Source organism: Poecilia reticulata, linkage group LG16 (genome assembly GCF_000633615.1).
Source record: "Poecilia reticulata strain Guanapo linkage group LG16, Guppy_female_1.0+MT, whole genome shotgun sequence".
Lineage (NCBI taxonomy): Eukaryota > Metazoa > Chordata > Actinopteri > Cyprinodontiformes > Poeciliidae > Poecilia > Poecilia reticulata.
The window spans coordinates 14719634-14747508 of NC_024346.1; the positions used below are offsets into that span (position 1 = coordinate 14719634).

General features: G+C 37.4%; 1 protein-coding gene across 3 annotated transcripts; it reads right to left on the reverse strand.

Annotated features, from left to right (window-relative positions):
* Positions 1-5753: 5753 nt before the first annotated feature.
* On the reverse strand, positions 5754-27590 carry xrcc1 (X-ray repair complementing defective repair in Chinese hamster cells 1). Of its 3 annotated transcripts, XM_008431214.2 has the most exons (18): positions 27277-27589; positions 27095-27151; positions 26926-27018; positions 25692-25799; positions 25395-25553; positions 24961-25035; positions 24137-24260; positions 23812-23918; positions 22181-22343; positions 21870-22110; positions 19938-20054; positions 13063-13138; positions 12870-12969; positions 9766-9820; positions 8376-8491; positions 8013-8103; positions 7811-7886; positions 5754-6608 (listed from the first exon to the last, which is right to left on the reverse strand). In XM_008431214.2, exons 2-18 carry the CDS (start codon positions 27143-27145, stop codon positions 6501-6503), a joined length of 1860 nt encoding a protein of 619 aa, XP_008429436.1. In that variant the 5' UTR covers positions 27146-27151; positions 27277-27589; the 3' UTR covers positions 5754-6500. The 3 variants fall into 3 exon arrangements, with proteins under 3 accessions (XP_008429436.1, XP_008429437.1, XP_008429435.1); XM_008431215.2 differs by having other exon boundaries at positions 9766-9817; positions 27095-27590; XM_008431213.2 differs by having other exon boundaries at positions 27095-27588.
* Positions 27591-27875: the final 285 nt, after the last annotated feature.

The window sequence follows — 27875 nt, forward strand, 5'->3', positions numbered from 1 at the left end:
ATATAGATGTCAGACTTGATGAAATGTAATGTTTCAATGTGCAAGTATATGATGAGTAGAAACATTATCCGATGAAACACAAGGTGTGATGAGCCAAGATTCCAGCTCAATAGATACTGTGTGCATTTTACAAAGTTGAGAAAAATCTATGTATTTATTTTTTTTGTTACCACAGAGAAAGTATCAGAGCTAATGGCACGTTAAGAGGGTTATAATAGAATGTTTCACAATTAAAGCCTAAAAGCTGTGATGTGCAGCTGTTCTTTTATGAAATATACTTCCAGCCTCCTGAGTGACTTAAGTGGAAAAATGATTACACCAACCTTGCGGTCATATTACTTTTAATGCTTTTCAAAGTTCTACTTTATAAGAAATGTTTATACTTGAATGAAAGGAAAGCTATTTTTTTTCTTCTTAGAGAACTATGATGAGTCAAATGCCATCTCTTTTAGAGTGTGCACACTGCAGAAGAGGAAAACTATTAGTTTGTATCCATCCCCTGAAGTTTGAAAATGTCCATCCATCCATCCATCCATCCATCCATCCATCCATCCATCCATCCATCCATCCATCCATCCATCCATCCATCCATCCATCCATCCATCCATCCNATCCATCCATCCATCCATCCATCCATCCATCCATCCATCCATCCATCCATCCATCCATCCATCCATCCATTTTCTTTCACCCTTGTCCTTCAGTGGGGTCAGGAGGGTTGCTGGTGCCCATCTCCAGCTGGCGTACCAGGCGAGAGGCAGGCTCACCCTGGACAAGTCGCCAGTCTGTCGCAGGGCAACTCAGAGACATACAGGACAAACAACCATGCGCACACACACTCACACCTAGGGACAATTTAGACAGACCAATTAACCTAACAGTCATGTTTTTGGACTGTGGGAGGAAACCAGAGTACCTGAGAAAACCCACGCATGCACAGGGAGAACATGCAAACTCCATGCAGAAAGACCAGGGCCGGGAATCAAACCCTGTTGGTGAAGTCATTAATGCAAAATTGTTTGCAAAGAAAATGATGAGCCAGTCAATAAAATGAAGGTCAGTCACATTCTCTTGACTAATCCAGTGTAGCAGCAACTTGTTATAATGAGGCGAGGGGCACACTGCAGGCATTCAGCAATTACTGAAAAAAATGAAGTCAACAGTAAAAACATGGACATTTATCTCTGTTTGTATCTATAATCTTCAATTATAGCAAGAAAATATTTCATCTCAATCAGTTAAAGAAAAAAAAAATCAAAGCGTTTGAGTTATTCAAGTCAGATGTCTGTGTTAAGATAGAAAAAAACACTATTGTGTAAATATCACATCATTAACACACAAAAAAGAATAAAAGCTGTTCTTTGAACATGCATTATCAAAAATATAACACTGATCAATAATGTTTGTTTGATCTGTTATTGTTTCTAAACTTGAATACACACAACTGTTTTAAAGCATCCAACAGCATCTGTGTAGATTTCTGTAGGCGCCAGCATGGCTAGAATGAAAGAAACAGATTCTCTCCACTCCAAAACATAAAACAAATAAATAAAACTGGGCAGTGGCCACACTTCCTAAAAAAACAAAAACAATCCCAGAGAAACATTCCTCAAGTAAATAACTCTTCAGTTTGTCTCATGAGCTCAACCTGCAGATGTTCAGTTGTCAAGACAACGGGGTGATAATTTAACTATTTTTAAGGTCAAGATTTGGCCTTTAGATGAGATTTTCACCCATTTTAATTGAGTCATAATCTATTAATTAAATGAATTATGTTAGGCGTAGTACAACAGGTGTTCTTCTCTTACACGTAAGCAGCACCAAAAGCACATCTAACCTGATGAAAATGAGGCAGGGTGCTCTGGGAGGCGGAATCTCAGCTGGTGACTGCAGCTCCGAAAGGGAGCTTTGTAGAAATAGGCAGCACTTGTCATGAGCAAGTCTTTAAGCATCTTTAAATGGCTACCAGGGGTTTCAGTTTTACAATGTCTCAAATAAAAGTACAAGCAATGGAAAGCTACTTGTAGTAATAAACATGTTAGATGTGTGGATCATCTATTTGTTACTGGATAGTCTTTTTTCCATTTACAGTTTGTGTATTCTTATGACCTTTCAGATTTTGCAGATCAATGCAAACGGTTGTAAAGTTAATGTGTTAAGAATATTAAACCTGTACCTGATGTCCCATAACAACGAAGAACTTTACTGAAATAGCTGCTTTGAAGGGTGTACATTCAGCTTTCTCCCTCATGATCTGAATGCTAATGTTGAGAATTGATTTAGAAGTCTTGACTTTCACAAATTAGGGTCAATTACTTTGGTGAGATTGTGCATCCAGTGATTTTATTGGAACATGTGATAAATGTTTTCCATGCTGAATTCCCTAAACAGGGAGCTTGGCTACGGTTTGTCATTACGCCCTGAAATGAAAGTAAAATTAAGGTTTACATAAAATTAATTTAAGTAAAATTAAGTTTTACTTTCTGATGCTGTTCATGAATATTCTTGATGTAGCAGATTACGAAAGAGATGTACAGTCATTACAGAGATACTTCATTGGTTCTCCTGTAAATTTATTTCTACTTCTGCAGATATGCTTACCTTAAATGGCAAAAAGTAATCCTGGCTGAACCGTCCTTCAAGCTGATAAGCCTTGTCACCCAGAGCGAGGAGGAAAATAAATAATTGAAAGGAAGGAAAGTCTGACTGGAAAAAAAAGAGAAAGCCAAAAAGAGAGAAGAGTGACTGTCCAACAAATCCCAGTCTAGCAAACAAGAAATGAGGCCAGAGGAAAAAATCTACAAATGAATTCTGGATGTGCATCGGTAAGTGTCTGTAAATTAGTTTTTGAGGATTCATAAATTATTTGTATTATTAAATATTGATTAGTAACATTCACATCCAACTACTTTCACTCAAATATTATGAGACGAGATTTACTACCTTCCTTATGTTAGTCGATAAAAATAATTAAATTGGAGTGCATTATCAACAAATATTTGGCAAAATATTAATAAGTTTTTGTAAAGCTTATTCCCTTTTAACAATATTTCTAAAGCTTGATTTTTTTTTAAATATATATTTTGTCACGTTGCCAACACAACATTCTATTTATTTGATTTTGTCAGGACAACACAACGCCGTAAATAATTGTGAAGTCAAAGGAAACACGTATTAAAAATATATATTTTCCAATTAAAAATCTTAAAGGTGTGACAATTTATGCTCATGCATTTTAATTTGATACTTTGCATCAACACCTTTTGTTCAACTCTTTTGATTCACAGCGTTTCACATCTTCTCAGCATCGCAGTTCGAGCAGGAGAAACAATTAAATAGTTTGGTTTTAGCGTGACAAAATTTTAGGAGGTATAGTTTTTCTTGGCATCATATTTCCCACTACACATCCTATAAAAAATTTACCTTGACAAGGTGATGTTTCTCAGAACAAGTTTTTCTGGAAATCTGAACAAAATCACTTGAGCATGAGGCAGAAGAGGGAGATTTTCAGAGAAAACAGATTTTCCAGGAAACATGAAGTACATAGGAAAAAATTGCACCTCGTAATGTTTGGCCGGGAATTTAATTGCACTCGATGTCAAAAACTTTAAAAAGTTACTTTGCACTTACTCCTTTTTTCACCAGAACTTATTTTTTTATCGCGCCACCTCAACTCAGCTTAATCATAAACTGGACTGTTAAACAAAAGACCGACTCCTGGAACATATTTCACTGCAATGGGGTTCTTTTGATTCAGATGTATTGTATTTATAAAGTCAGACTATTCATCAATAGGCACCTGAAATGAAAATCTCTGCAAAATCTATCACAATTTTTACCCTATACAGCTCCTGCATAATAATGGCGTATGTCGAGTGAGGAGAAAATCCTTAGGTGGTATGCCTGATTGAATCTACATCATATAAATTACAGTGGAAAGGGGCACTTGGTTCATGTTTATTAAAGACCTCATTCAAGTTTCATATGTAGGAGGGAGGCTGTGTTTAGGGAAAGTTTGCACTGCAGTTTTCTCTATACCTTGAGAAAGATTAACACTTTGTGGAAAAATCGCTAAGGAAACTATTTGGAATCACTTTGATTTTGTTACTGTAAATTGGTAAAGGGACATTAAACTTAATTCAAAAGTAAAGCTTTTCTCCAAGGAAAGCACACAGTCGTGCTCTTTGCAGACCAACGTTGCCTTTGAGTCAAATCACCGTTCGTAGTAGAGATTATATTTTTACACAGTAAAAGATACTAGAATTCGCAAAACAGTAATAACAAGCATGCTGCATGTATTTGATTGGAAAATTGTTCAAAAATAAAAAAGAGTGGAGTTCAATCAGTGAGGCCATTCTTTCTGTGAAAACAAGTGTTGAACAGATGACTTTTATATAAAGAAAGATGGCAGCAAATGTTGTACTTTTTAATTTAAAAGCGTAGCAGTGTTGTGTCTGATAGCATTGGGTGTGTTTGAACATGTATCTCAGCAAAGGTCTTTACACTGTGACTGACCAAATAAGGATAAATATGGATATTCCTAAATTATCTTAGCTTCTACATGTGGAAGGTGACCGCTACAATCAGACACCACAGTGGAACATATGAAGAGCAGAAAATAATCACAAAAGGCTTAAAATAAAAATTAAAACCAGAAATTTGTAAAAATCAAAAGTTAAACTATTATTCGAATAAATCTAAACACAGCCAAAATGCCAAAAACTCAGTCGGGCGATCAAAAAAACCTACGGTGACCTGTGAGAACAATTCGATAACCTTTATGTGAAACCAATCAATCAATGCAAAGTAATGCATCAGTTTACTGTGCTTGGTACCTTATTTTGGAAATAAGGTACTGAAACGTACCAAAAATACAAATGTTTGTACACAGTACCCACTATTAGAGAGAGAGGTTTCTCTCAGTCAGTCATTGCTAAACTTCACAGGGAACATAAAAATGTTACAAGAATAAATCTTGTTGAAACAAATTGAGGAGACAAGAATGAAGGGAAAATTTCTACTTAAATATTTTGAAGCTGCTCACACTTCCTGTCACCAAGATGATGGAATTGGAGTTTACTAATAAAAAAAAGGGCGCTGCCATCTTTAGAGGCAACATAAATGAGTTTGACCCTAAACTCACCCCGTCATAAGAAGTAAATCGGTACACACAAGGCTACAGGAAATTAACTCCAACATACTGCAGTCTTGGTTGTACGCCTGTGAACGGCCCTCAACCTAGAAGCACAACAGACAATCCAATACTTAGCTGCTTCAAAAATGCATCCTTGCTGAGAACTCGGACCTTTTCATCTTTCCTGTATTCAGTCTCCCCTGTAACCATTCCTACTTTCCCCATCTCCCGTCCACATACCGTCCTTCTAATCCCCTTGACTGAAGTGCGGGAGACCCAGAGGCTCTGGGCTTGAAAAAAGGAGGAGTAGTAAATTAGAGTGGAAAGAGGACTCCAGATCAGAGAGGGAATGAAAAAGAAGAGTCGCTCAAGCAGCAACAGTCAGAGCCAGGAAGAAATGAGGGCGGCCGAGTGCAAAGCAAGTCGGATTAATAAGCAATGACAGACATGTTTTTAATTAAAAACCCCTTTTTATTTGGACAAAATAATTATGTACCACAGCAATAGGAAAAAATACCTTAAGACAGAGAGTCCAAGAAGCCGCTACAGACAGATGAGAATCCAATATGCCATAGAAAACTGCATAAATTAGACAGGCATTTTAAAAATAACAATGACATAAAATCCCAGACTGTCTTTTTAATTCATGAACTCATCTTTTCCAAACACACAGAAAGCAGTCACTGAACAGAAAATAAAACAGAAAACAAACCCACCCCTACTCAGGTCTTCTTTTTTATTGGACTCCTGTATTCCTGACGTAACGTTTTCCAATTCTTGACTGCAGCATTAAGTAACCTCAACCTTTCACTTGACTTTGGGTTGATCTCATAAAGTCTAACAGTCTGCAACATTGAGCCTCTTATCAGTGCCACTGGCAGTCAGGACAGCATCATTACTCATTCCCGTCCCGTAGCCCGAGGTTGCAGTGAAGAGCAGAGGCAGACAGCAGCTGCGTTTGGATCGAGAAACTCCAACAAGGCCTGAATCAGGGACTTTGCTTCTTATCCTAACGTCCAGGAGATGAGCTTCACATGAAGGATGACTCTTTCTCGCCTGACTGTGATGAACAACTCATAGGAGAAAGGGCAAATAAAAATAAATCTATAACTAAGCTACCGCTTAACTCAAGGGAGATGATTCAATAAGCATTTTAGTCCCAGCTCTCTGGAGAAAACATCTCAGGTTATTTTATTACCATCACGCAAGTCAGTGTAAAAAAGAAAACTTAAGTGAACACTTAATGGTTTATTGCTCGTTTGAAGTGGCTAATCAGAAAAAGAACTATGGCTTTTCCCATTTGCATCTTCATCAGGACTGGAAGAGAGCGTGCCAGACTCCTCAGTGTGCGCTGGTGGTGTATTTTTCAGGGCACGACAGTGTAAGGTTGGTAGGGCAGCATTTTCTGACGTTCATTGATCGCATAAATCCATGCAGGCTTCACAAAGTTCAGGTTGCAATTCTCCATCAGCGCCTGTGATCGATGTGAGCAACAAAAAACAAATCAAAACAGAAACGTGTGTAAATCTTTGTGCCAATGATGATTACGATGCTAGAAAGATCAAAAATTGTGTGATTTTAGACAGTAATTGCAATCAGGCGATTCTTCCTTGACCACAACTCAGACCATTACAGTCTGTAAACTCATCAACAGCTTGTTCTGTGAGGAAAACTTACTAAAACTGACAGGTAAGAGAAAAAGGCATTCATGTCCATGTAATCCGGTTAAATACGTAGAACTTGATTTTCTGTGAACAGAGAATGTCGTGCTTCCAAACTTTTGGTTTTAGCTTTGACACGTTTAATAAAGACAATCTACAATTTTTACCTTGCCTGACCTGCAGGTCAAGGGTAAACTGTCTGTTATCAGGTTAATTGTTTGGTGTAACTAGCAAGAAACATTTGAACACTTTTGCTTGAGTCAAAAATTAGAAATATTACCTGTAAAAATGCATTAATTTAGCAGCAGCAGGAAAAAGTTAGATTTTTATATAGAAATAAAAGCATTTATATCATGTTATAAATTTTTGGTAAGTGTTTTGATACAGTGGTGTATTATACTCCAGGTGTGTGAATCTTATACCAGTCCATGATTATTACAGGCATACGCCTGGGGCTGCAATCTTAAGTATTCCAATCTAATACCTCCAGGACATTTGTTTCATCTGATTCCTGCATGCCTTAGTAGAGTAAAAAAAAAGTGGACACAGAGGATTTTAATTTGTTAGTTGACTGAAAGATAATTTGAAATGGACGAATGTGAAGGACAGACTTCAAATAAAACCACAAATCGGCATCAGCCGGCAAAAGCTTGATTTAAGCAAAGCTGCTGAAATCCAACTCAGCTAAATAATTTCATACATGTTTGAAGGGCACTCTAGGTAGGCAAAAATAATTTGCCCCAATTTCTTTGATGGTTTTATTATACCTTTCAAAATGGTAATAACAGCATCGAACTCTAGGATTGCATCTTTAGGGAGGTCTGAGGCTTTTAAAAGGCCTTTTTGAGGTGCCCTCTGTGTAACTTAGCAACAACTAGCAAAATTTCCTCCAGCAATTTGTCAGGATACCGTCTTTTGGAAGTTGCACATAATGGCAAGTGCATCCATTCATTCAAATGTTAAATGTTATGTTGGACAACTTTATTGAATTACATTTCAAAGGGAGAGAACTTACATCCTCAAAGGACTCGTGCCATCCGCCGCTCGTCACGACAAACTGCACTTTATCTGACATGTACTCCTCGATCACTCTGAAGAAAACACAGCAGTGAGATATGCACTTTTAAACTAAATATACAGCGTCTTTGCCAGGTGTCTGGTGTAAAAAGTTCAGTTTTTAAAATGACTCGTGGCACAAAAAAAAAGTCTGCTCCTACCCGTTAAAGGCAACGATGTACCGTAAAAGTAGTCGCCTCTCGTTGTTTGGAAATTTTCCATACAGGAAAAAGTGCTTTCCGTGAAGAAAATCTGGAAAGGAACAAAACATGAAAAGAAAATCAAAGAAGGCAGGTGGCAGACTAGACAACAAGGAGGACAGGAATATATGGATGTCTTTTGTCAAAAGGGAACGAGCACAAAAGCAAACAGAAGACACTTTTGCTGTTTATGTTTGGCCATCAATTTTGTGAGCAGCTGCAGCGTCCCGTGCATCAGACCATCAGAGACAGACGTGTTCTCGCAAGCGGAGCATGAGTAACAGAGACAGGAAGACGCCGAGATGACAGCAGAGGCAGACGTACCTGGCAGCTCGGGGATGGGATGATCCTCTTCCGCTTCAGCATCTGTGTTTTCATCCGTCGACCCCCCATACGGGTCCTCTTCTTTCACAGCTGCTTTCTTCTGTTTGCTCTCCACCCTTTGATAAGGAGAACACAATATCTTTCAATGCTCATCACACAATAGGAGACAATTCCGGTCAGTCTAAAGTTTTTCATTTTTGTTCACAGCAAGAGTCCTGAACCAACCCACGTTCTCTGTAGATTTCCTCCAAAGAATCTTTTTAACATCCTAAGAGTCTTGAGCAAAATCTGTGAAGGCTGTTCAGTGACATTACCTGCTTGTTTTTCAGTCCAGTACCTGGTCATTTCCAAAGCTTTTTTAACAAGTACAGAGAAAGGCTGCATTGATAGGAAGCCACTCAGATATGCCCTATGAATGAATGAATTCGCTCCTAAACAAGAAGTAGTACTGTGCCAACAGGCAATGTCCCAGCATGTCAGCCAGACTTGTTCCAGGACAGACAATGAAAGACCAAAAGGGTAAAAAAGAGGAACTTTGATCAAATGAGCTCGGTCACCCTGTGATTTGCTCAAGTTTCTGTAGCTCTAGCACCTTGAACAAACTGCAGTAGTGTCCCGATATGTGGTAGAAAATACTGATTCCTACACATTATGTGCTTCCTCAACGTCACTGGTAATAAAATATCCAACATTGAGTACTTTTCCTTCAAAAACAACTTCCACACCAAAGAGTGTTACAAGCGTAATCTGCAAATATTTAAACCAACATGCTGATTTATTTTTTTCTTTAGTTTCAGACCAGCTAAACAATGATCAGGATAAGACAAGCTGAAAAGCAAGACAAAAGAAACAGAAAATACTATTCTGTTTCTTAGAGATGCAGATTTTCCTCTGCATCTCTAATTCCTGCTAGTTTGAGACATTTTAGGAGAGTCTGGCTGATATTATGATAGATGTGCTTTAAAATGTTGTGACATTCACAGTGAATCTGTTATTCTTTCATCAGACATCACATGAGGTTTAAATAGGAAATGGCCAATTATAAAGCTGGATTACTGTTACAAATAACTATTGCAAAACATAACAGCAACTACTGCTGGCCAGACGTAGCTTATGTAGAAGGAGCAGTGGTTTCGACTCACGTCCAACTTTTTTCCTTTTTTTTTTTTTTTTTAAAGCAACATACCTCTTTGAAGACACGGTTGTTTACTTTTTGACACCAAAATGCACGTATGCAGTATTGTATAAGTGTATTTAGAAATTAATTCACAGAACATGGCTTAAAGTTGGAAAGGGCACTTAGAACATGAGATAAAACGATACATTCATGGCACGAATCTGAGCCAAGCTAAGAACTACAATCACAGTCTGTGGTATTTCTTCCAATTACCTCTGCAGCTCGTCTTCTGTATCCACTCCCGATTCATCATCTTCATCTCCTCCTGCTTAAAAAAAAAAAAAAAGTTAAAAGTTAATCATCAGTTGTTTCCCTGGAATGCCAGACTTACTCTAATGAAAGAAAAGTCTTGCAGGGAATTATATTTTTAAGTTAAATATTTGTTTTTGCAACTCAACATATAAATTCAGCGAGGGCGAGATGTGCTGACTGCTCTGTGGCCCTAACCTTAAAACTAATTAACTTTAATATGTGCAAGAGTTAAATCTGCTTTAAATTCCTTGCCATCTGTGGAGAGGAGTTTAACGTCTCATTAAAATGCCAGGTGAGTCCACATTTCTATGAAATATACATAAGCATTTCATTCTGTGTAATCTTGCTGGCAACACGCTTCTTGCCAGGCTGTGTTGTTGGGGGGGGGCGGGGCAGCTCTGTTTAAAATGCAGTCCGCATGTAACGTGGTGTGTTGGTGGGTCAGAGGCTGTTGTCTCTTCTTAATGATGCACCTCACCACTTTACTCCGGGTCTCACATTAACATAGAAATGAGAATCATGCACAAGTCCCTTTGCAGTCATTACTGCTCCACTCCATTCTCGCTTTCCACCCAAGCTGCATGGTTTCTTACTCTTGCCCTTTTCGCAGTGGCGACGTAAACTCATCCATTTCCCAAGTAGCTTATAATAGTTAGCCCCTTTGTCTAATCCTACGACTCTCATTTTGCCCCATAGCTCCCTCTATATTCATTCAGTCTACTTCAGCTGTGCTGTTGCCCCCTTTCAGGCTCCAGTAGTTTGAGGGAATAAAATCAATCACTTCAAATGAATCACTTAATCTCGGCTCTTGGATTTGTTCCACACAGAGATGTTCTTACTCATTTATACCAAGGAGATTTATGGTTCTGTCATTCAATATGTGTTTTCTTATTGGATTACATGACTAAAATGTCTTCACATTTTCATCTTTCAAATTTCAATTTTTGTGTTGGACCAAAATGGTCATTTCAACTTACAGTTTATCCAACGCCCGACTTATAATTTATTTGACACCTTTGGTATTTAACTTACATAAGTTTAAATTTATCAGTTTAGATTAGTGTTTTCAGGCTCAGTAGAAATTTATCGATGTTTTGCTACTGGTTCAAGGGTATCAGGATAAGAAAGCTTTTATTGTTATTGTACAAAACAAAAATGCAATTATCTAAAGCATGAAAAGAAAATGATAATTTCCGGGAATAACAACTAAATGGTCTGGTTAGACACTCAGAGAAATAAAAAAGAAAGTAGGTCATATTTTAAGTTTCAAGCATCCAGCAACAGTGAAGTGTCTGCATTAGGTAACGTGAGTTTAAGTTAGGCTATTTGAGTCACAGCTACTTCAGTTCTGTAGCAGCAGTGCACGAGAGATGAACATAAATATAGAGAATGCCGTACCATTGGCAATGATGCAACATAATTTTTTGACAAGTCCAAAAATCAGTGGCAGCCTGTCTTTGAGGGGTAAAAAAAAAAGAGTGTAATCTACAGTGTCAAATACACATGAAGGTGATGCTGGAATATTGTCTTTTTATGCTATTGAAATAAAATTGAGCTATGAAGTAGTGTGTGACAAAGGTCAAACAACTTCAGCAGTAAAATAAAACAAACTTAAAAAAAAAAAGAGAAGGATTTATATTCTGCCGGAAGGTTTCATTTCGGCTTTTGCTCTTTTGGGGGTTAGTTAATAAATAATGAGGATCAGCAATTGCTGAGCTCAGTGAATGGACCAAATTAGCATAGGCTTTGATGTTAGAAACTGGGGTTTTGATTGACACCATGCGTAGCTGTCATACCGACCCTTCTGTAAATTAGAAGGCTACACCATGTAATATATATATATATTTATTTACAAGAGAAATATTTGCTTATCTGCAGTAAGACAACAAAAAAAACAAAAAAAAAACTATGTACAATTGAGAATGATGTGAATAATAAATTCATGTTTTTAGTTGTTGTTTAGGAGTTAGAGGAGAGTTAGAGGATGGGAAAAAGAGCAAAAAAAATCACTTTATTTTGGCAAACAAGTAGGGAATCCATCAGCCACGCATTCTACAGGCTGACAAGAATTTTATATGAATACTCAACTGAGGTATGAATTGGTCTGCGACACTGGCACATTTAGAAGACAAATTTAAACTAAGCCATAATGAGAAGAGAGCCTCATGCAGTCGCCGAAGAGAAAGATAAAAAGAAAGACATTCAAAGCAATCTGATGCAAAAATAATGTGGAAAAATGGAAAACTTGAAGCCTGCAAGTTTTTAATTCATGGCTGTATGAATTTAGTGCATGCAGCCAGAAGGTGCTTCAAAGTTCTTTGGATAATAAATGCGTTACCTTTAGGTTTTACTTTCATTTAAAGGGGATGAAGCTGTGTGAGGGAAGGGTGCTTTGTGAGGCAGAAGCTCAGCTGGAGGCTGCAGCTGCAAGGAGGAGCTTTGTGGAAATGGGCGGAGCTTAGTGAGAGCAAGCATTTAGGCACTCCCAAACGGCCCCCAAGGGGAATTCAATGATTTCTCAGACATGCGTGAAAGAAAAACAAAACACTCCATGTATATAATTGATGAGGAAATAACACAAGATGTAAAGCTAAAAAAAGGAAATTTTACATATTACCTCCGTTTTATGTTGTTACATTTAGCGTCAATCATTCACATAAACTTAATGTAAATGTTTTTATAAACGTACCCCAGTCTTCTTCTACAACTCCCAAAATAATTTAAAGTTAAGAAAATGTTAAGATGCTTGTGGACTTTATCTTGATTCAACTAACTTCACAATTAGATATTTTATGTACTCAATTTCCTCTGTATCCCCATTTCCATTAAACTTCCACCTCTTTAATTAAATCTTCTCATTCTATTAGTCGTAGGTGAACTTTGGTCACAAATCAGCTGAAACCCTGTTTTAAACATTCAAGCCAATTAAAGAAAACCCTCTCAACCCAATTATCAAACTAAAGGAACATCCAAATTAAGGTACAATGAAAGACAACAGAACAGGACAGATCAAGTAAAATAAGTGTTTACTCTTTGATTTTCCTTGACAAGTTTTAACTTATTACCTGGTTCATCCACATCAGTTGAGCCTCCATATTCATCATCCTCGTCCTTTTTTTCTGGTGTCTTTTTCGGGGTGACTTGTTTCGCCTGCTTCTGTGGAGTCTGCGAGAACAGCCGGACTCTAGATTTTTAAACTTCACATATTTCTTTAACCCCAGGATTATATTTATTGGCTCACTTATAAGACAAATTGACCTTAGTTTCCTCCTCACTCTGGTCGTCGCCATCCGTTTCGCTCTCAGAGCTGGACTCCGCCCCATCCATCAAGTAGCTGATGGAAAGCGAGAAACAAAATGTGTCAGGATGATGAAATGCCAGAGGGGAAAGAACAACTGGGTAATATATCTCGTTTCCCCATCTGTTTTACAACGTGATTCAAAGTGTAGTGAGGCCCTTACCTGCTAGCCTCTGCAACAAAGAGCAAGTTTCAGACATTTTTTTTCTCCAGATGAATGAGCCCGTGCCCTAATGTTTAAAACATCACCAGCACCTCTGAATAACATACTTTTAAATCAAGCAGTCCTAGGACAGATTTACTCCTCCTGAGAGGAGGGGGGGAGGGGGAATCTGTCTGAAACAAAGAAATCAACAAACATCAACACAAATCAACACAATGGCCTCATAATTAGAAGTATTGTTGGTTTTGCATCGTGCAATGATCAAATCACATTTTTATTTGATCTACAGCTTCCCCACAACTCCCATTTCAGATTGAGGTAATGATTACTTTGTTCAATTTTCTCAGCAAAGATTAAAGCATGCACAGAAATGCTGATTTATAAAGGGAATAACAGAGGACATAGTTATGTAGAAGCTCACTGGGACATATACAAGTGAATCTCAGCAAATTAGAAAAGTTAGCAAAGTTCATTTATTTCATTCCTTCAAAAAAGTGAAACTCATACAGAGTTGTTACACAGTTATAATTAAATGTTTTATTCTGTTTATTTTAACACTTCTAGTCTAAAGCTAATTTAAAACTCAAACTTAAGTTACTTTATAAATTACAATATAGCATAAGACCAATAAAAAAAGGCTAAAGGCATACAGTCCCAATAAAGGACTGTAACCCAACAAATTAATTTGAGGTTGAGTAGAAGGTGCTGGTAAAAAAAGATTCACAAGCAACACTGATAACCACAGCCTGTGTAATACAGTGAAGCCAAGTCCATTTTAGAGTTTGGGGAGTTTTGTGAATCTATGTGCTGCAGTGTTGCACTTCTTCATATTAAGCTGCCCCTGAACCAGACAACTTTAGTAATGTCTGCCCTGAGCAAAAAACTTTGGATTTGTTTTGAAAATAAAAATCCCAGAAAGAACTGTGCAACATGTTATATCTACATGTTAACTAATTATTAAAAGTATCAAGCATTAGGGCTCTTTGTGTCTCTCATATTTCACTTTTCATTTCAGGAAGGAAAATAACTTTGTGATGGTAAGATGTTTAAGGCATTAAGAAATTAAAACTGAATCGTATTAATCCCAAAACAGTTGATGTCAGCCAGAAGCAACTTTTTCAATAAAACCTTATTGTTTAGAGAGAAATACTTAGGACCGCACAATATAACACAATTCCATTCCATATAACTTTATTCATCCCCAAGGGGCAATTAAAGAGGTATAGAGAGCAGCAGTACAAACAAACACAGATACAAAACCACATAAAAACAATATAAAAAGTGCAATAAGCAGGCAAGTGCTAGAAAAGAATTACACATTTTTAAAACTGACATGGAGAAAAACGGTTTTAGGTACGGACGGATCTGAGTTCAGGAAATGCACAGCTCTTGAGACAAATGTGTTTTTCTTTAATTTCAGACATTTCGGTCTGAGTCCAAACGGAAGCAACTGAATCACCGAGAGCAGAAAGTAAGAAAGGATCCTTTAAATCAGTGTTTCCCAACCCTGGTCCTCAAGGCACACTGACCTGCATGTTTTAGATGTTCCCCTGCTTCAGCACACATGATTTCAATTGATGGCTGATTAACAGGGTTTTGCTGAATCATCTGAATGGGGTGTGTTGAAGCAGGGGAACATCTAAAACATGCAAGTCAGTGTGCCTTGACGACCAGGGTTGGGAAACACTGCTTTAAATCACCAAAGACAGATTTCTGACAGGATGCACAATAATTTTGGAACAGGCTTTGGTGAATATTTTATTCATACTCAATTTTTTGCGACACTCTTGTACAAAACAGGCAGACAGCAGAAGGAACCATCCCAGCTGCTCTGAAACAACTGCATTAAAAAAAACGACTTGCAGACTAGGAGTAAATCATCTGCCAACCTTTCCCAGACAATCCCCCTCAAGCCACTATAAAGTCAGCTGAAAGTTATCTGGGGGGATAACTGAAGCACAGAAGTGATATACTGTAGATAAGGTGAAATCATTTTAGCACGCAGTGAAGGAGGACATTTAACTGACCTCTGCTTAGGCCAGGAAATTGGAAAATGACAAATGAGAGTATGGGAAAAGAAAGTAAATGAAGTTGTGACAGTAAGAGCGGCTATCACCAGAGAAACAGATCAACATGTTTGAATTATTCCTGCCTTTTCTTAGATGGAAAAAATTATTTGTGTGCTAAATCACACATTATTTTGGTTCTAACATTATGGATGAACAGATTCTGTCTAGGGTTACCCCGCATGGGCTTTTTAAGCCAGCTAACTTAAAAGGACATCCGATAAAATAAATGGACAAAGTCATGGTGTAGAAGTTAAACATTCTTGTAAAGTAAGAGGGCTGAGATGTGGAGGTCAAACAAAATCTGCTTTAAGAGCTAGTTTTAAAAGATTTCTGCAGGCAGATGAAGTGATGCAGCCATCTATTGTCTGAGACTCCGGCTCATGAACATTATGAGCCCAAATAATGATCAATTCATCAATGGTGTGAGCTTAAAATTTGGAGGCACTGTCTTTTTTAAGCCATGCAGTGTATTTTAACAAAATTTGCTTATGTATTTACAAAAGTTTACTTAAAATGTTTACTTGGAGTAGAAAAACTAATACAAATATCAATTAGAGCTCCAGTTGATCAGAACATGTCAGGTTAAAAACAAAACTTCTGAAGCTGGAGGACAGTTTTCATAGACTTTACACGTTGACCTCAAATATATTTCTAATATATATCAAATCACCAGCATAAATCACAATCCTCACTAATGCAGCCGATCTAGTATTATTATTTAGTGCAAACACAACTGATGACAATGTGGTTCTAAACTTCTGGCTCAATGCATTATGTAGGAGAATCACTTTGAAAGTAAAACCTAGAACCACTTTCCTTGGTGTAGCGGGTAAGTTTATGCGCTGTAGATTATTTATGCAAGTTTTTATTTTCAGACTTATTTCCATATCAATAAAAAAAAATACTACAGCCTGATTGCATTAATATTTTGGACCCAACTATCCTCTTTTAGTGGTTTAAAATCTGCTTGCTAATTTGGTAATACTGTTAGCCAATGTCCAAGCTGGTTGAGTATTTCTCATCTTCTGGTTTTATCTGGTTTTTCTGGTTTTTGTTGCTCACTGATTGTTAAATGACTATATATTCAGTGTCGGCTGGGGTTCTCAGCTGATGTCCCAATCTGATTATTGCAAACACTCCACAGCCTCAGGAGCCGAGCGAAGCTGCGCGTTTTACCTCCAGATGCTCAGCAACAACAGTTACAGCGTGAGTGTGCAGATTTGTACGGGTGCTTGTCATCATCAAAGTAAGTGGTTCTTTTAATTACCCATAGCAGATGCAGCTTTTAAATAAAGAATACATCATCAAAGCTGCACACTCAACATGCAGCACAATAGCGGCGCTGGGCTCCCCTGCCCAGCGGCGAGTTCTCACCGGCACAATAGGAGATTTACAGAGAAAGGCGAACATGAGGGAGAATGGCAGGTTGAAGTGAACTTTTTATTTGTATTCTCCTTGAATTTTTCTTTTGAAATAAAGCTCAAAGATAAAAACTTGGCTGCATAGCAATATTTAATTTACTCAGCTTTATTTATTGAAATTGCATTTTATTCATATATATTTTTTTGAAAAGTTACGTGATAAAAAGTTATCAAATTGCTCTTTCCATGGCGATTATTGTGAATTTTCCTATTCTATACTTGAACGCAAAGCTAAAACGGAAAGACACTTTTATAGAATGGTACAATTATTTTAGAAACTAAACATTTAAGACGTAACAAAGGTTGAAAACTTTGAAAAATGCTTATTTTCCCAAAGAGCAGTTAAACTATATATTAATTATTCATTCACTCCAATCTTGAACCTATAACAAAAGTGGAGCTGAATTCAGTAAATTAAAATCTATGATCCAACAAGGATTGTCAAATTAAAAGTACCTTTTGAAAAAAAAACTGCCTGTAAGAAGGTATTAAACAATTTTTATTAATCACACATTCCTGAATTTAAAGCGTTTTAATATTCTAATCTTAAATGTGATGTTTTCATCATTAGTGGAAAATTATAATCAACACAAATAAAGGCTTTCAATTACCCGGGTATAATTAATCTACATGATGTAGATTAATTACGTTAGAGATAAAGTTCCTGAAGTAAATGGGCTTTTCAGTCATATTCTAATTTAATGAATGGATCTGTATGTACACTATGTACAGATCTGACATCAACAAACATGCCAGGTTCTAAATCACGTAAAGCATCTTGCTGTCACATCCTGAGGCTCAGTTTGAACTTAAACAAGCATCGTTATCAGGTCTGGTAGAAGAATAAATGTCAAATCCTATTAACTTATAAGGCACTAAATGGTCTGGGATCTAAATGCATCTTAAAGCTGATTTTCAGGTAGGAACCATCAAGACCAAATGTTGTACATGGACTTATGCTGTAATTCAACAATGGCACATATTTGATCCGACACCGCAGGGAACTTTTTTTTTATGAATTAGAGCAAATTTTTACTGACAAACTGAAAGGTTCCAGATCCCTTTCCCACAAAACTGATATGAATCAGTTCCAAGCAGAAAATAATCATAATTAACAGAAATAAAGGTTTGAAAACATTCTGTTTGTAATTCATTTACATAATATGTTTCTTTTAGTAAATTAAAGTACTGAAATAAGTGAACTTTTCACTTTGATGTCTCAGAATTTTATTATTCATAAAAGCTAACATAGAGGAGACAGTGGGGGGGGGGAGGAAGTATGTATGTGGGAGTTTCTTAACGAGAAATCAAAACTCCACACAGATAATACAGTAAGATCCCAATTAAATTTGGATCTCCCAATGTCTTTAGCCCTACATTATTCAGTACAGACAGATTTATCAGGAACCCTGACAGAGGACCTTGATGTTGCAAATTCACCCCAACCCCCATAATGAGCCATATAATTAGAGAGCTGCTGGAGCTCAGTGGGCAGAATTTGTGATCACAGCAGGGATCTTCTACTCAAGGTTACAGTGCTCTCTGAAGCAAGTGGTCTTCCCTGCTGTGGTGGGAGTATTTTTGGATGTTTCAATCAGCGAGATTGCTGAGAACAGACTGTACAACGCAGGAAAACAGACACAGCCCAAAAGAGTTCTCATCAGACAAGGAGTCATACTGTAGTCACATGTTCTGTCCTACTTAATCCCTACCAGCTGCTCGTTTGGACGAGTTTCAGCATCTCTGCAGGTCTGAAATGAAATTTGGTGCAGTTTCATGCATTTGATGTTGACTTGAGTTTTGAGACTTTTTACACCTTTGCTCTATATTTCAGTTAGAACCGCGTAATATTAGCACAAGATGCAAATGCAGTTTCTCAGACATTTCAAGTGTATGTTGTTGTTTTAATCGATATCTCAGTAAAACAGGCTTTCAACAGTTAAATGCTTGGAGCATGTGTTAGGCTCCTGTCTCTTTTTGACAGCTTCCGGATCCGTATACTGGCATGTTCATCTCATTACAGGGCCTAAAATTAAACCCAGCTGTTCAGTCTAGTATTGTGCAGAACTGCAGAGATCAAATTAAAGTCAGACACATTGTCCTCCAGCAGACATTCTTCCATTGATTCACCTGCACCATTATTTGATTGATTTATTTATTTCAAACAAGAAACAATAGCAATCAGTAGGACAGAGAAACCACGTGCATACATAATCAAGAACAAAATAATTAGTCTACTACTACTTTTCTGTTTGAAAAGGACTAGGAAGAAGTGAACACTTATATGGCTTTAAGGTGCTTGGTTTTCTGCCTTAAGTATAGTTCTATAATTTGGCAAAACTCTAAAATGAAATGCCTTGGAAGATTAAATCAACTCAACAGTGAATGATCACACTATATGAAAGAAAATGGTTTTACCTCACACACCGAAGTGCTAGTTGCGATCTTTTACTGCCAGTAATAGATTACAAACCTCGTCCAGATTCATAATTAGCATTGTTTTAATTATACCAGCTGTGCAACTGAGAAACCAATAACAGCTGCCTAAAAAACACTTCCTACTTCAGAAGCTAGAGGTTTTCTAAGGATGCTTTACAGACAAGATTCTGCATGACTTTGCCATAATATCAAAGCTACTGGTGCACAACAACCTTGCATTTCCTGTGGATCATTTTTGTACTCAACAAGAATAATTAAACAAACATACCGCAGTTCACTAATGTTGACAAATATTTCTCACATAGCTGAGTTTCTTCAGCAGCGCAGCAAGTGCTCATTACCATAAACTTGCTCGCCAATCCTACAGTAACACTTAAAATATATACATTTCAAAATATGTAATAAAATCAACAAACATCCATTTTTCTTATGCAAAATGTCATGGCCATGTTAAGGGAGATAAGGTGCTGGCCATGTTTGTTCACCAAGAGGCTAAATCCCAAAAAAGTCTAAAGAAGATGGCAGTAATGTTTTCAAGCATATTACTGGAAAGTTAGGTGGAAGGATATAACAGTTAAACTCATATCTCTGAGCTTAAACATCTTCATATTGCCTGTCCAACTGGACAATGTATTGTTGGTAAGCAAATCTTTAATGCATGTTACCAGAAATATAAGAGCACACAAGATACTGTAGTTATATTTTGGAATCAATACACTGACACTCATTTATGGCTTTCTTACCGTTTATGTGAGATCTTCTGTTTCCTCTTATGGCAGTCCATCACCCATTCTTTCCGGACAATGATGCCGCCTGCTGATTTCACCTGGCTGTACTTGGGGGTGTTGGCGAAGGCACAGCTGTAGAATAATGGGCAGACACAGGAGAATGCATCCAGAAAAAAAAAAAAAAAAAAGATGTTTATGACACAATAGGGAAGCTGAGAGGTCAGTCTGGTCCAATAGCTGCAAACAAAAAGCCATTAAACTGATGATCTGACCATGTGAACCATGGACGCATAAAAATATAGAGGGGAAATTAAGAAAGGTTTATTTAAAATTAACCTTTGTATGTTAAACCAAAAAAAAAAAGAATATTCTTTAGGAATAAAAAACAAAGAAAAGATGCGGAGGTGCACCTTTAATGGATTGTTATTTTTTATCTAAAGGCACTTCCCTCTAAACAAAAGTATGAAAAACATTTGAGCTACAATAGGGCTTTATTCCTTCTCTACTTACTTTTATCTACACTGTGCAGTTTCTCAGTGCATTGATCTGTTGACTTATCTCTTTGCTCTTTAGCATTTGTTCCTCGTTTATCTCTTCAGGTTCGCTTTGCACAGCAGTATCTGTAAGCAGCGCTCGTCTCCAGAGAACTGCAGCGTGGAGCTTCCCTAACAGCTTTGACACCGCGAGCATTATAAATGTGGTATCACTGAAGTTTACGTGCTCACGGCGGGTTTCCTCAGTATTCCAGCTGAACACCCCCTAAACAAAAACCGACTTATTTTCCTGTTTCTTACTTGCGTATCTGTCACTTATCCATTCAAATCAGGCGTGCTTGAAACGTCTACCATGGGCCTCATTCTGCCTATTAATTTGAACTCTGTTTGAACAAAACAACAAACTGTGTGGAATCCTCCAGAGCCTATAAATGAAGAAAAGTTGCAGTGTGATCTTTCTTCTGATTCATCTTTTGATATGAAACTACCATACATCCTAAACTGTTAAAACGTCAGCCATATGTCTCACTAGAGCTGTGTCGGCATTACAGCATCGTCTGTTAACGGCAGATTGGCGACCATTCATGCTTGAGTGCATCTTTATATTTTGTTTGCCGTTGAACAAGAGCAAAGTTGCTTTTCCAGCACAAAATCAATTCAAGCGGAAAACATCAAAGGAACTAATTTAGTTGAAAATCTATAATGGAAATGCAAAAGTGTCACTAAAGATCTTTCTGTAAAGATAGATGTTTAAAATAATTCACCAGAGAGACCAGGCTGGCCTCTCCGGTTGGATCTCAGTTTATTAGAACATTATTTAAGTTTATTTTAGAAATTGAATTAAAACAGTGAAACTCATTACATACATCAAATGATTTATATTTTATGCATCTGTTAGTTCATTTTAAAAATGAATTTAACAAACATGTCAGCCTACACACTAATGTGGAAACTACTGACTTTACAGCTATCCAGAAGACAATCTCAGACAGCAAGTAAGTCAGAAAAGGTCATTGCTAAAGAAGGTGGATGTTCTCAGATTGCTGCATCCAAGTTTATAAAATGAAAGGTTGTGTGGAAGAAAAAAGTATGGTAGGAAAAGGTTCACAAGCAACACCAACTTGAGATGATTGGTGTGAAGATTAAACAGAAATGATTAATCTGCTGGTGTTGGTCTACTGCGTTTCTCCAGTCCAAAACCAACACAGCTTTTCACTCGGATGTTACAAAAACAACGTCACGCTTCTGCAAACAAAGAACCTAAATCCCATTGAAAATCTATGCATTCTTGTCGAGAAGAAGATGGACGCCAGAGCTAATACTGCCGATTAGCTAAGTCCATTACTAAAACATGTGACATCCAATAAAGGAGTATATATGCTTATAAACTACGAGAATAATGTGAACCTGGATAATTAGCTGATTTCTGATCAACCTGAAGGGAAATACTCACATAAGATGTGTGGAGTCAGGTGTCCAGTCGGGCCGGTACTTGGCTCCCATTTCAAGCGCTTTTTCTCTCAGCTCCCCTCTGAAGGGGTTCTGGAAGCCGCTCAGCACAAACACAACTCCCTCCATGAGCCGGTTAAACGGGGCCTGCTGCTCGCTCTGGGATTTTGTCTTCGGTTTGGGCTTAGGTTCTGGTTTGGATTGGCTCTCCTTCTTCTTCTCAGCAGATTTCTTTGCTGATGAAGCTGCAAAAAGAGCTCAGTTTCGATGTTTGTTTGCTGTATAACATAAATAGATTTATTAATGATCCGCTACCTTTGGCAGTGCTCGGGCTTGGCGTGCTGACAGGACTCGGTTTGTATTTAGGGGTGGCAGCTTTGGTCTCAGGCGAGCCCCCTGGACTCATTTTCTTTGTTGGAGGAGGTCCAGAGGGAGACTGTCGCTCTTTGCTGAACTCAAACTTTCTTTTTGCTGGTGGCTGGATGACAAAAGTGTAAAATTACTGTAGCAAGAATGTAAAAAGAAACTGAATACAAAGACACTAACTGGTTCACTGAACAGATTCTTGGCTGGAGCTGAATCTACTACAAACCAGTGAATTTTGACAAACGTTTATTAAGTGGTTACTTTAGCATATAACTCACTATTGTCAATCAAATCTTCAGAGTTAGTCTATTTTATGAAAATTGCATTATTGAGATTATCCTAATTTTGGCAACTGACATATTTGTGAGTAGAGAGTCTGTTTGCAGAGAGTCCAGAAAGAGAACAAAGAGAAAGATTAAGGTTTTGAAAATATCAAATAAACCTTCGTCCAAACGGCGTCCAGACCAAAACACTTTGAGGAAATCACTTCAATTCACAACAAATATCGTCCAAAGGAACTTTACAAAAAAATCATTTTAATTCAATCATACATAGATTCATACTGATCCCAGTTATCAATTAGTTATTTATAGATGTTTAAAAAGTTTCTATGTAATGAAATGTAGCAGACTGCATAGAGTCACTGACTTGCAGAATTCACTTCTCCTGGACAAGAGCACAGCAACGACCTCTGGGTGAAACAAGTCGTTTAATACCTCAACGTTTTCTGATGCTTCATCATGAGTTTTCTTTCAATTGTAAGATAAGGTTACAGTAAAACACGATGCGTTTATCCATTGAAAGCAGACATGTTGGTAAAGTGAAAGTGATGATAAGTTACTTTCGTTTTATTTTGGAACCAGAGAAAGGTCATCGGAAGGCAATGAGTATTTACCAAGAGTGCAAAGGCAACTTTTCCATCAAACTATTTACTGCGTCATTAAAAAAAACTATATATCTGCTAGCTTGGGGATTTTTGCTCCGTTAAGATGAACAAACATATGCAAAATATTCTGAGTCAGCTATTTTTGTATACACACTCTGCAGCAGTTTGCATAAAAAGAGGAAATGAACTCCTCACTCAGAGCAACGTATTTTGATAGCATTTCTAATGTGGATTCAAGCAGAAAAAGTTGCTCTATCTTTGCTGTTAAAATAAACATTGGGCTGATTTTCAGGAAGGTTTTATTTTTATTTTTTATTTATATAAAATATAAAGTATTTTTCAGGTATAAATATGTGCATACATTGAAAACTACACGAAAGCTATTCACTTCAGTTTAGACTTACTGGATTTATCACACATTACTTGGTTGCTATTCCAAATTAAAACTTGTTCTCCGTAACCCACCTGGTTAAATAACGGTTAATTAACTCAATAAGAATATTAAAAGTGCATAAAAACCTCCAAACACCTACAGATCCTGAGCTGCATCAAACTTTTCTGCCTGGTTTCATTTCCTCTACAGCCTCCTCTGCCTCTTTGCGGCCTAAATGAGCAGAAGGGCTGCAGCTCGCTGATAAACAGGTGTTTGGTGGGTGCCCTTCAGAGCAGAACGTGATGGGGGAATATTTAGTACCTGTGGTGAGGCAGAGATGGAGGTGGAAGCTTGACCTGGTGATTGAGTGCTACCTCCTGCTTGCAGAGCAGCAGCAGCATAGCTCAGCTTGTCACTCTGTGGAGAGACTAAAGATAGAAAAGAGAAGCAGACAGTGAGGAAGAACAAGACAGCCATTAACATAAAGGACCCCCAATAGAAACGCCTGTCTTTCAACCCTTACGTCCCTCTGCAAAGTTAGGCAGCCTAAAATAAAACCTAATTAGGGTACACTCATTACAGCTTTAAAATCTCAACGACCTGAAAGGAATCAATAGGGCTTGTAAATTTAAATAAATTGCTCTACCTTTGAGTGAAGTGCTCGGCTTTGTTGCATTGTCTCGGTTGAAGAAGAGGCTGCCAGGTTGAAGGCTGGGCCCAGATGAAGGAGACTCATCTTTCACCCTGAACTGTCCCAGCTTCGTCAGTTTCTGGCAGAAAGGAAGGAGGAGTTCAGCGCCGAAGCAGAAGATTTAGGGAGTGAATAAAATGATTTTGTGTCCAACTACAAAGGAGGTTTTCAATCTGACAAATGATTTCATAGTTAAAACACTTCCAACTGAGTTCACCCTACATTCAAATCGAATCCCTCCATGCCAGCCTTGTGGCATTAAGAGCAGCAAAAAGCCGTAAAATGTATCTGTCTTTTAATCCAGTAGAGTAATTTCACTCAGGCTGAGAATTTCAGAACAACACTAGGGCTTTCATTTGAGTTCTATTGTTTATTTGTTAGAATGAAACTACATTAAAATGTTTCACAAAAAAAAAATAAGAAGAAATTCATGTTTAATTTCATACAGCACTTACACACACACACACACACACACACACACACACCTACACACACACACACACACACACACACACACACACACACACACACACACACACACACATACACTCAACCTGCCCAGTTATAATACTGAGTTATGGCTACATTTACTGCGACTAATCGGTTAAAAAATAATAAATGCTATGTGATGTATTACAACTATTAGAATAGTAATAACTGTGTAATTTAAGATGATGTGATGATGTGTCTGTGGCTTCAGACATCAAATAAAACAGAGGTGTATTTTTTATAAATAATATAGCAATGATTAACATGCAGCACCACAGTGGATAACTTACAGGAGAGGAGGTCGGAGGGTCAGTTTTATCAGGCGGTGAGTGGAACTTGACAAAAGCAAGGCCATATGCAATGTTCTGTAAAGTGCAAAAAACAACACATATACACATTATTCTACTAAAGGAACCTGTGTGCAGCTTAAATTCGAGATAAACATACAAAGAAATGATGGAGAAACACTCCTGTTAAAAATATTTCACTTCACAGGCTGTACTGTTGACATTATCCACAATAAACACCTTTTTATTTAAAGGCTCGGAAATTTGCTGTGCCATATTTTGTAAGCGTCTAAAGGATTTAATGTACTGCACACTGGATCTGACGCTTCTTTTTATGGATATCGAATCCCTACCACCAAAAAAAAATATACAACTAATAAATTTGCTGTCACCTAAAAGTGATATGTCAGCCGATTTGAAATCACTAAGTTCCTCACCTTGCTGTACGGCTGGGAGCACACAATTTTCACCCTGTCCCACTTCTCCTGAGCGGTGCTCTTCTGCAGCTGGTTGGGTCCGAAGAAACGAACCCGGTTCATGTTGGTGCCATTACGGCTCTCAGTGGGGGACATGAAGGAAGATGTGACGAGAAGAACCTGAGAGAAAGAGAGAGAGATAGAAAAAGAAGGAAGCAAAGGTAAAAAGGAAGAAAAAAAATAGATTTTTTAAAATAAAGCAAAAGATTAAAATGGTTAGGAAGTGAAAACTGTCACATTATAATTTGTGAGAAAAACCTCATAGTCCTGGTCTTTGACAGCTGAAGAATTCCCGACCAACACCTCGATGAAAGCTGATCCTTCATTCCCAATATCAATACTGTGGACCTGCTCCTCTTTTTCAAACTGGAGAAAGAGTAAATACAACATGAGACGGCTCTCGGAGGGAAAGAAAGAAGATCAGTCATAAAGAGTCAACAAACTGACTACTGCATCAGCCTCACAGTACACAGTACAGATGTTTCACCCCAGAGTTTTATCACTCTGGGAATTATTACAAACACTTTAAATCAAAATGAAGAAACTAATTTAGAATGACTGCTCATTTGAGTTTGTAAACACACAATGTTTTCCGACACACGAAAAAAAAAAACTGTTGCATATCCCTGTTTTATACCCAAAATAACTTGAAAAAGTGTTACATCGGCCAAACCTCATAATCAGCATTAAAGATCTCAAATTGGCTGCTCTACAAGAATACTGTGTTTGTGGACCTCTATTTTAGAGGGAAAGAGTGAAACGTTTCACTACAGCTTAAACAGTCTGACAAAAGATTTAAAAGCTAAAACAAATTCAGACAAAAAAAGTTTTCCGAATGCTTCAGCATCACACACTCACACAAGAATGATAAAACATCTTTTTGTGACAAACCTAACAGGCCATGTGTTCATGTATCATATAAAACATTTTTCTTATCATTTTTGAAGAGGTTTATGGAGAGCAAATAGAGACAAACTTCAACACATTATATATTTTAAAAAAGCACAAAACCTATGACATTAGATTTAAGATTATCCAGAATACAGTAATTTACAGAAATCCAGCTGCATTCCTAAAAATTGCATATTTTTAGGAAAATATGCAATTGCAATATTATCGTTGATCCAGATTCACTCGCTTTTCTATTTGTTTTCCATCATTACAATGTTCCCTCTTTATGTTTTGTTTAGGTTTTTAGTTTATTACTAATAAAACAGATTGAATCTGTACACTAATTTGGTGAAACGTCATTTTAAACGATGATTTACAATTTGTGTAAGGACAAAAAATGACGGTTAATAGGAATGGGGGAGAAACTTTTAAAGTATTTTTCATTTAAAGATATATATTTTTTTGTTTTTTAGTAGACACGGGTCGCTGAGCTATTTGTGAACGAATAGGTTGGTGACTTAAGATGAATGATAAGCATGTATTATCCTAGAATCTCACAGAAAAAAAAAAAAACACCCGAATAATTAAAGACAAAACAAACCTGAAGGATGACGGACGTCTGCTTCTCACCGGGTTTTGATGCTTTCCACTTTCTGTATGTGTCTGAGCTCAGCAGATTGTTTGCTTTATGAGTCTGGTTTGAATTGAAACAAAGAACATTAGGCAAAGCGCAGCTTACTTTCCGAACATAATGACATAAAACAACTTACGCTGTCCTCGGTGGAGCAAGAAATTACATGCTTGAGTGGGATTTCTGGCATGCTTGTCTTGTTTTTCGAAATGCGATTAATTTCCAGTTAATTTCCGACAACCGGACGTTTTTAAAAATACGACGTGTAGCCTAACCCTAAAACACACCCAGATTGCTTTCGTGGCACTACAATAAACTCACTTTGTTGCAGAACAGCGATAGAACGACTCCTGACTAACCAGATAGCATGCTAGTAAACAAAAGGCAGTGAACTTTCCCTCATATGTCGTATCATTCAACACTCGTGAAAGGCTGCAGCGTAATAATCTCCCACGATGTTTTATGCTTCACATTTAACACAATATTTTTATCGCTACAGTAAATATCTCGATTTATATAACGACCACTTGAATTTAACGTTAAATATGCGCAAGTGAGCACACATTTTCCCACCAAAAGGCTGCAAATGTCAATGTGTCGTAACTTCCGACTCCAGGCGTCTCTAGCCAATGAGAGCTTCACGTTTCTTCTTCTACTGCACAATTATCTCACCGTGCAGTTAATTCGCCACCAAGTGGTGGAACGTGTGCAGTTTCTAAGTCAGAAAGATTTCGAAGTGGAATAGAATATAGATATTTTTTTTTACTTAATGTTATGGAGAAAAACATACGTGTTAAATTGTTTTTGTTTGTTTTTTTTTAATTTAATGTAAATTGTTTTATGTAATTATTAAATTAGGCTGAGCTTTGCATAATGTTTTTATTTCAATTCAAACCAGACTCATAATGCTGAGCTCATAC